This window comes from Triticum urartu, chromosome 4A (assembly GCF_056163025.1).
Source record: "Triticum urartu cultivar PI428250 chromosome 4A, HENAU_Tu73, whole genome shotgun sequence".
NCBI lineage: Eukaryota > Viridiplantae > Streptophyta > Magnoliopsida > Poales > Poaceae > Triticum > Triticum urartu.
The window spans coordinates 69,649,491-69,659,771 of NC_141876.1; the positions used below are offsets into that span (position 1 = coordinate 69,649,491).

Consider the following 10,281-nt stretch of genomic DNA (forward strand, 5'->3'; position numbering starts at 1 on the left):
GGTGTAACCATATAAGCATGGCTAAGTTCTCCCTTTCTGCCATGTTCTCTATTTCAACGTGACACCTCACCCTTGTCACCTCAGCTAATCTCACTTTTTTCGCGGGAGGTGGTCACCTAATCACAACATGCTAGACACATGGTGAGTCCCAATGCGATGAACTCAACTATCATTGAACCATTCCAATAGGATAATGTTTAAAATTCAACATGTGCACCTGCACAGGCTAGGATAAAAAGTACCATCTACGTTCCATACTTTCTTTTCATGGTTTTGATTCAAATTTGACCTAAAACCATGACAAGAATTATGGAACAGAGGGAGTAGTAAACATTTTTTGTGTGTAATTCATAGATATGATATTTTTCTGAAAAAACAAAATAAGCACCAGAACCAATTTTAGTATAATCTAGTGATAGTTTTCTTTTCTGATTACTCATGTGAAGAAGATTGTTAGTTACTCTCATGTCGGTGTGGCTATGTTAAAGCATGATGTTTCTGCACATATGTCACACCAACTTTATGTTGCCATTGTTGCTTTTTTCACAATTAAGATAAATAACATCTTATAAAAATATGGCAAACCTATGTCTTTCTATGAAATATGTGAGGTATATTTATGCTGAGATTACAAATTATGCACATCGTTCCACAATATTTTATTGTAGTCGATTATAGTAAACATTGCAGTTGTCTATCAATACATTTCTCATTTTCTGAATGTCATTATATGCAGCTAAATATTCAGCAGAATGCAAAGTTAGAACAAATATATTTATACGTGAAGTATATCTTTTCACTCAAAGTTATTGTAATCAGAAGATTGATTGATGTCACTGAAATAAATTCGCAGGGGATTAAATAATTTAAAAATAAGAAAAAAAATCAGGGAAAATGTTATTGACTTGCCAAAAATAAAAATAGAGGATATGGAAACAATAGTACACCTGGGTGTCACACTCCAGATAGCAAATTGCTTTTGCCAAAATCATCAATGGTCACTGTTGCATGATACTCTAATTTGTTGCAGTCCATCTGAAAAAATTGCACACCAGGAGACGAAGATAAATATCAGCAGGCATGAAATGGTCATTGTTGATATGGTTTATCTGAACAAATACATGGATATTGTCTAAGATCAGATAATTTCAAGAGGCAAATTTATCCCAGGTCTTCATTGTTCAATACATTTCTTAAGGCGGTGGCTTGTGGTGCCTCACGTGCGTGTGGTGGGTGTATGCCTTAATTGCAATCTCAAAAAAAACTAAGAGTACATGTTCCAATTTTCTTATTTGAACAACAAACAGAACTGACACCTGCATGTTCGATAATTTCAGGTTTTCAGAATTTGCCAGCAAGCAACAATCACCGACAAAAATTGTAAACTGAAGAATTTTAGACAGAATAGAATTGGTAGTGCATCTATAAAAAATAAAAAATGCTTGAATTGGGCTATTGGATCCTGGAGAGAGAATTGGATTTCATAACCATTTTTCATACTAATATTGAAGTAACAACAATATTAAAGATGACATGAATTACCCACATACCGTTGATAAATAGATGATATGGGCATTCTATCATGCAACTTGCGAGTGAATATCGTGTATTAGAAGCATTTCAATAAGCTCCTACAGGGAATCAAGATAATGTTGATGCATGCATGAAGAAAATCATGGGCAGTACAGCAGTAAGCTGGTAAGGAAGGAAATAAAAAATAACCATAACGAATACAAATGTCTACCATAACATTGAGACAAAATTAATGTAAAAATGAACTTCTGAAACCAAATCACAACCGAATGTGAAGAACAGTTTGTTAATGTAGCAATTATAGAATAATTGGAGTTCAACCAATAAGAGAAAAAATAAGTGTGATGATACGGTCTAACTGGCTATAAAACCAGTAGTCGGTGGGTTTTTTTGCAAAGACTATTGGGCTTATATTGCTTTCAGAAGTCAATAAGCTACTACTATTAGATAGAACCTGCAGGTCCATACGCTAAAAGCAAAAAAATAAAGTTGCCTTTAAATTGTATAATCCCCAAACGCACATCCACTCAAGTTTTTCTGTATATAACTGACATCTCTAATCACAGCTCAGTCGAAATAGAGAACTTTAGAATATGAGTCGTGTTCCCATCGTGGCTGTCTCACCTGAAGCATAGGAATTGTGCATCTCGTCGACTCGCGTCGTCCTCCACCACCAAGTTGCATATTGGCCTGAGTGTGGATGGAACTGAAGCATATGAATCATGTTCTCATAGTGGCTGTCTCGCCTGAAGAATAGACACACACACCTGAATATGATGGTTCTCTGCATGCATACATATTTGCCTAAATCTGGATGGTCCTGAAGAAATCCATACCTGAACATCCACGCTGTTGGTTCTGAAGAAATCCCATACACCTACAGAACTTCGGCCATGTAAATTTAGAAAGGCGCAGCTCCTCACCCATACAGGCTTATGCATAGATATATCAGAATATAACATATAGTACATGTTAGTTGAGGATGACATGAGACACTTGTGCTCCGCTAGAAATATCTGAATGAGGATGAGGATGCAGATAGCTTGAAATTCATCCTAGTTGGCCGAACAGGGTCACTGCAGTAAATTTGGGACTGCCATGTTCCCCGCAAATACCATGGATACAGGGTGAAGCCATCCACGTGACCTAATTGCTCCTACAAAATTCACATGTTAGCATCCTTTTTGACTAACGACTGATTACCCAAACTTCTATATCACACGTACCTTCAACAATCCCTGTTTCACCGCTTTAGCAGCCAACCCCATCTCCTGCCACACCGGCCGCTGCAGGTCAGAACCAAAGTAGCCTCCTCCTTTGTCACCGTTCTGAGCAGCACCACCGCCAGAATCCTCTATGCTTGCCCCCTCCCTCGCTCCTCTATCCGTCTTCCACATCCGGTGCACGGGACGGAACAGGAGGCGACCCCTCCTCCAAATCTAGATCGCGAGGGGCATCAGGTGAAGAGCGGCCGCGGCTCTTGGGCGTATCGAACGCTAGGGCTGGTGGGGCATATCATCGTCGCAAGCACACGGAGGGTCGTGAGTCTGCCTAGTGCATCGAAGGATGGCTGTCTGCTGCCGCCGCCGCGAAGGAAGATGCGATCTGCCTCCACCACGAACCCGAGGCAGGGGCGAGACGTGACGATCCCTTGGGCCTCGTTTTTATTTGTCGATGGGATGTTGAACCGTTTTTTCTATATATCTAGCAAACGTTTTTTTGCGCAATGGCGAGCAAATGTTATTTGTGGACTATGGGTTTGATTTCATAAACATGAGGACTTTTTCACAAAAACGCTGCGACGGTGAACCCGGAGACTCAATCTGTGCTTTATTATTAGGGAGAGATATGGCAATTATGCAGTCTCATGTCTTTTAGCCAGCCATAATATATGTGAAATGTGAAATGCCATCCTGTTTAACCAGGCATCATATATTTGAATGATATCTTGCCCATCCTTTTCTTCATTACATTTCCATTTGTCGACAATGTTTGTACATTAAACTACTCTTCCTGTGAATCAGCCATTTGGGTGGGAGATGGAAAAATCTGGAGTGAAAACAAGGCCTTCAGAGCAGACAGTGCTACCTATCGAAGCAGATCTCTTGTTGGGTCCCAATAGCTCCTCAGAGATGGATTCAGAGACAGATGACCAGTCCTATTCCCCCACTGAGGTGTATGCTCTAACTTGGCACGGTTATACTGCTCATATCATGCATACGGTGGCTTGCATTGCATAGTTTAGACATCATATACACAATATTCAACACCATGTTCTTAGTTCAGACATCATATCAAATGCCCTCTGTTTAGCATATAAATCACATATGTGAATTAAATGATGCGATCCTGATTACTTAGATAACATGTAGGTGAATTATGTCATGCGATCCTGTTTAGTTATTCATCATATCTTTGAATTATGTTATGCTATGCTATCCAGTTTAGATAGACATCATATATGTGAAATTATGTCATGCTATCCGTTTTAGTTAAACAATATACATGTCAACTATTTCATGCCCCTTTTTCAACACTATCTATTGCATCTGTCTCTCATACAATGTCTATACATTCAACTATGTTTCCTGTTTATCAGCCATTTGACTTGGAGCGGGTGATGCCAATATCTAGCGGACTAAAAACACGGTCTTCAAATAAAACAGTGCTACCTCTTGGTGGAGATAGCACCCCGGTTGTACATGCACAAGAAACAGCCCTACCACACATAACCCAAACTCTCGAAGATTGTACCCCTACTGCGATGGATAGAGAACCAGCTTCATCCAATCTAACCCCAACCCCAGCCGATAGTAACCTAGTTCCTGTTGACACATCACCATCTCCACCATAGAGCTCCCAAACAAGAGCAGTTAGTAAGGTAGCTCCAGTGCCCAAAGGGCCAGTACTATCACGGCGAACCCCAACTCCACCAGTTAGTACGCCTATTCCTGTGGAGGAAGCACAACCAGCTAGTCGTAGTTTAGCATCTATTGCATTTGATGTTGTTAAATCGTATGTGCGTATCTTCCCATCTTGGAAATATTATACTGAAGATGAAGGAAAATGCCAGTTGCAGGTGTTTGTCCAGGAGTTTTTTTGAACAATCAAAGACAGTAGGAAAGGTTCCTACTGACTTTTTTTAATATTTTTTTGGTTACAGCCAGACATCCATGTTCACTATCAGTGCAGGTGATCAGCTCAAACAGGCTGAGAGACCACCAAAACAGATTAGTGAGATGATGCACTACAGTACAAGGGATCTAAACAACTAATGAAGAAAAAGCTTTTACAAACTGCACTAGGGAGGGTTTTACTCTATGAGCCAGGAGGACAAAGTCAGCTTTGAATCTCTCTCTCCAAGAGCGTAGGGAGTGTGGGATCCTTCTAAAAACTTTGTCATTACATTCCTTCCATATGCACCATGCTGCCGTCATAAAGATTTCCATGAACATGTCCCTTGTACAGCGCCTCTTGCCTTCTTGGATCCTTTGTAGTCTGTTACCAGCATCCCCCCATGTGACACTGATGGATGACCAGCAACTGATGGCAAACTGGCAGTCAAAGAATAGATGTTCCACCATTTCCTCAAGTCCTAGATTGCATAGGACACAATTAACTCTATCACCCACATTCCAATGTCTCCTTTTAATCATATTTTTTGTATTTACTCTGTCCGTAGCCAAGATCCACGCAAACATCTTCAGCTTCATTGTGCACTTGGATTTACAAATCCAGCGGAAGGCCTCATCAGCCACCACATCTTTGAAGTAGAATTCATAGAATTTTTTCGAGGAATAGGCAGTGCCCCAAGAGCAGCTCCAAACATCCTTTTGTTCTCTCATGGGAACAGTGCCGACAGTCAACATCTGGAGCTCCTGGACTTCTAGTCTGGCTTGCGGTGACAATGGCAAATGGAACTCATCGGAGAGGGCAGTCATCGTCAAGAAGGCATCCACTGCCACGTCTTCATTTTTCGTGAACGAGAACGCCCGCGGGTGGGATAATTCAAGGGGTTGCTCTTGCCACAGATCTTTCCAAAATAAGATCGAGGATCCTCCTCCCACTGTCGCTTTGGTGATGTCACGGTATATGTCACTGAGGCTCATGATATCCCTCCACCAGAACGATGCACATGTGTCCGATGCATGTGGTATCTTCCCCTCATAGTACGTGGACCAGATTAATTTGCACCATGTGGTGTCCTGCTTATTGTAAAATCCATGCAGAAATTTCAGAAGCAAACCGGTGTTTTGTACCTTGATATTCAGTACGCCGAGTCCCCCACGTTTTTTAGGTTGACATACAAGGTCCCAGGCTGCTAGCGAGTTACAGGTTTCTCCATGATCTGTTTTCTTGCACCACAAACAACGTCTTCTGAATTTATCGAGGTGTTCAATTAGTTGGGGAGGGAACTTGAGGGTGCACATGGGATAGATCATCAGCGAAGTGAGCATCGAGTTCAGTAGCTGAAGCTTGCTCCCCTGGTTCATCATGCTCAGCGATGATGAGAGTTTGTGTTCAGCACGTTCGACAACCGGCATTAGATCAGTAATAGTGGGTTTGGTGGTCCCAAGCAGCAAACCTAGATAGGTGAATGGCATTGTTCCAATCGAGCACTGCCAGATTTGTGCCAATTGAGCAATCAGGGTGTCCTGCACATTAATTGGAACCATCACTGATTTGTGGAAATTGATTTTAAGACCAATGGAGTCAGCATAGTCCACAAGCACTTGTTTCATGTTTTTCACTTGCTCAGTGCAGGCGGGCATGATTAGGATCGTGTCGTCCGCGTACTGAACCACCGGATAGTCCGTCTCGCCACGGGCAGGTATAGGTAGCTGAATGAGATTTCTACGGTAGGCATCATTGATTGCTGCCTGCAGTAAGTCAGCAGCGAGGACGAAGATCAGCGGGGAGAGTGGGTCACCTTGCCGTACACCGCAACGACATTGGAATTGACGGCCAGGAACCCCATTCAGTAGCACCGACAAGCTGCCGGAGCTAAAAATTGTCTTGATCCATCCCAGCCAGCGGTCACAGAAGCCCATGTGCTTCATAATTTCCAACATGGACGAGTGATCAATTGTGTCGAACGCTTTGGCAAAATCAAGTTTGAGCAAAATAATGGGCGGCTTTGATGATTGACACTGATATATATACTCGAACGCCCAAGCGAGGCAGTCCTGTATTGTCCTGGTTCGTAGAAAGCCATATTGGTTCTTGTGGACGATATGCAAGATGAGTTGTTGCAAGCGGTTGGCGAGTAGTTTTGTGATTACCTTCAGACAACCATTAAGCAATGTGATCGGTCTGAAATCGTTGGCTGTTTCCGGCGATCCAATCTTCGGGATCAGAGTGATGTAACCCGAGTTAACACTTTTGAGGTCCAGGTTGCCATTATAGAAATCTTCACATAGCTTGTAGAAATCCTCTTTTATTATGTGCCAGCAGGATTTTAGGAATCCTCCATTAAAGCCGTCCGGGCCGGGGGCACGGTCATTTGGCATGGTCCTCACCACATCATCTATCTCCTTGTGTGTGAACGGGGCAGCGAGAGTCTCCAATCCCTCAATTTTCTTGATGATCAAGGGTAGATCAAATTTCATGGTTGGCGTGGAACATTCACCAAGTCTTTCTTTATAGGTGTTAAATAAGACGTCTTCCTTGGAGTTATGATCATAGACAACCGAACCATCAGGGAGTTTTAGTGATGCAATTGAGTTCCTCCGATATCTCTCAGTAGCTAGTGCATGAAAAAGTTTGGTGTTCTCCTCTCCAAACTTGATGTATCTGATCGTGAACTGTTTTCTCTAGTATTCGTTCTGAAATAGCAGGAGTTTGAGCAAATGGGCCTTCACAATTAATCTGAAGTTGAATTCAGGTAATGAGAGAGCACGTTGGTCTTCAAGCCCATCAAGCCTACTAAGGGCCTCATTGCAGTTTTGAATGAGAATAGAAAGGTGGGATATCCCTTTACTCCAATTTTTAAGATCATATCTTAGTGTTTTCATCTTTCTGCACAAGAGAGTTGCACTGTTTTTTGCATTGCACTGCTTGTTCCATGATTGCTGAACTATATCTAGAAAGCCCGAGTGGTTGATCCAGTAGTTCTCAAAGCGAAATATTTTGCTCTTTGGTATTTTTGTTTCGATGTTTACCACACAAGGTGAGTGGTCAGACACCGGCTTGCCCAATGATGTAACCACGGTGTTTGGGAAGGTTTGTATGTATAAGTAATGTTATTCATGTCAATTACTTTGCTTCGTCCCATACATCCTACCTCCATGATGGTTATAATACATCAAATTTTCCCATTTTTCTCTATAGAGAAGGACCGATTTGGAAACTCAGGATGAGGTAACCTGTGCTAATACCTCTACTATCTTCAATAATGCTTGGTGGCAGTATCAGAATTACCTGAAGAAAACATACTTCACCGGCAAAGAAACTCATCAAATTCCCTTACGTTCTCCTGAGACACATTTATTGGATGATGACTGGGAACGCCTTGTTCTGTACTGGTCCCGAACCAAGAATGTGGTAAGGTCTATGAGCTCATTTTCTATTTTTAAGTATTATATTCTTGCGTCTTACTGTACTCTATTCATGTAGAACAAGTGCCTAAACCTGAAGAACAACTGTTCTAATTTAAGATTCCATTGCTATCATAGTTCAAAAAAGCGCTAGGCATTAATTGTGCGTTTTGCCACCGCCTTGCGCTTTACTGACCAAAGCGCATGCTTATGCGCAGTTATGCATAGATTATGCGTAGTTATGCGCAATGCATTTTGCCAACGCCTAGAGCCTAGGCGCGCTTAAGCGCTCGCTTAGGCACGCCTTTTTTAACTATGATTGCTTTGCTCTTGTAGCACTGTATTTACTCATACAAACTTATTTTTAAATTGAAGGATCCAATCGAAACTCCAATGGCACAGCAGGTATGTTCACGCATGTTTCTTTAACGGGTTTGCTCTTATCAATAGCTCTGTTGATTTCAGTTTCAATTGTGTATACAGTTGACTTTCATATCATGCACGTTACTAGCATCACAACAGAGCCAATAGTGTTGTTGTACATGTAGACCCGTGGTACCCATCTGAAATCTTGTTGTGCCATGTAGTTTCCCATGCTTTATATTCTTTCACTGCTGCTTTGTCTTGAACTGATATGATTTAAACCGTGTCTCTATTTTGATTTGGAAAGACAATGCAGTGACCATATGACATAGATATATGTTTGTTTGATGCTTTTATTATGTACTAGTTGTCGGATTTTGGGTTCTGGCAGACCCTTGAGGTTCGAACACTGGGGTGCGCGCGGAGATTTCGCCTCCTACCAACCTGCACCCCTCCGCCTCGCTAAGATCTAAGCTATGGAGAGAGCAACACAAGAGACGCAGGGTTTATACTTGTTCGGGGCACCGTTGTGGTGTAATACCCTACTCCAGTGTGTGGTGTGGTGGATTGCCTCTCGGGCTGATGATGATGAGCAATACAAGGAAGAACGGCCTCGCGAGGGTATGTTCTTGGCTGGGGCGATGAACTGCTGGGAGGAGTCCAGTCACCCTTCTCTCTCTCCTCTCGATTGTTTATCTCGATCTCCCTCTGATTCGATCTCCAACCTCTCACCTCTCACCTCCCCGATCCTGTGGGTGGCTGGTCCTATTTATAGAGGCCCTAGTCCTCTTCCCAAATATCGAGCGGGAATGGAGCCAACAATGGCGGGCTAATTTGAAGGGGGACAGCTAGTACCAGCTATCCTGACAAAAGTAGTCTTCGCCTGCACAAAGCTCTGGTGGTGACGCCGTCTTGGGCTCCACAATGACCTCCGTCTTGCAGTCCTCCTGGTCTTGGTCTTGTTGCACCGAAATGGCAACCTTTGCCTGATGCCTCGGTACTCCGCGGCTGCGCTTGCCCCCTTTGCACCAAAGAGGAAAGGAGGACACTGCGCGGGCTGGCACCCGCCTGGCGCCCTTGGTCGTCATGGCTTGTGTCACGGGCACCTCGTGAGGTACCCCGCCTTGATCTCTCCGCCTCCTCGCGAGCCAGCCTGATGAGGCTGTGCCTGAGGAAGCTCCGTGTCGTCTGCCCCGCGAGGCTTGGCCCCTCGCGAGGGTCTTGGGTCTGTGTTGATGAAGATGGGCCGTGCTGGGCCCCCCTTTGAGCCACGCCGCAGGCCGCAGGCAGGCAAGTCTGGGAACCCCCGTTCCTAGAACGCCGACAGTAGCCCCCGGGCCCAAGGCGCGCCCGGGCTTGGCCGTGCAGGGAGGCGAAAGGGCAAGAGCGAAGCACCGCGGCCCCTAATAGCCTGCGGTCTTGGGCGCCGCGTGGCGGTTGATTGGACGTGGGCGTCTCCACTTCCCCATGGCGCCTCGCCAACTGCACGGATTGGACAAGTCCCTGCATGCAAAGTGGGTCATAATTACCTGCGATCGTGGGGGCCGTCGGTTGGCCCTCGCCAGCTATAAGTACGGATCGGCGCGCACCCTTCCAGTTCATCCCCCCTTGCTTCTCCTTCTTCTTCATGGCCCCGTCGAGGAGGTTCTCGGCCGCAGAGAAGGGGAAGGCTCGCCAGGTTGAGCCTGCCTCTCCCCCGCCCAAGCGCGGCCGAGGGCGCCCTCGCAAACATCTTGTGGCCACCATGGCAGCTCCCCGCGGTCGTGGAGACGATTTCCAGCACGGCGACGGGCGGATTGCTGCGGCCGGGGGGCGCGCTCCGGTCGCGCGCCCCCCTAGGTCGCGCTTT

At 44.6% G+C, this 10,281-nt stretch overlaps 1 protein-coding gene across 1 annotated transcript; it reads right to left on the reverse strand.

The window, feature by feature from the left end:
- Window positions 1–4,966: 4,966 nt before the first annotated feature.
- On the reverse strand, window positions 4,967–7,142 carry LOC147974830 (uncharacterized). Its single transcript, XM_087520161.1, has 3 exons — window positions 5,841–7,142; window positions 5,205–5,738; window positions 4,967–5,128 (listed from the first exon to the last, which is right to left on the reverse strand). The coding sequence occupies exons 1-3, from the start codon at window positions 7,140–7,142 to the stop codon at window positions 4,967–4,969; spliced, it is 1,998 nt and encodes a 665-aa protein (XP_087376287.1).
- Window positions 7,143–10,281: the final 3,139 nt, after the last annotated feature.

What these genes read in the sequence shown, in the direction of transcription:
- LOC147974830 (XM_087520161.1), bottom strand. Translation starts at nt 7,142, where the DNA reads ATGAAATTTGATCTACCCTTGATCATCAAGAAAATTGAGGGATTGGAG. An exon ending in CGCTAGCAGCCTGGGACCTT is followed by an intron (nt 5,739 to 5,840) that starts GTATGTCAACCT and finishes TACAATAAGCAG; the next exon opens with GACACCACATGGTGCAAATT. An exon ending in GGATCTTGGCTACGGACAGA is followed by an intron (nt 5,129 to 5,204) that starts GTAAATACAAAA and finishes TATGCAATCTAG; the next exon opens with GACTTGAGGAAATGGTGGAA.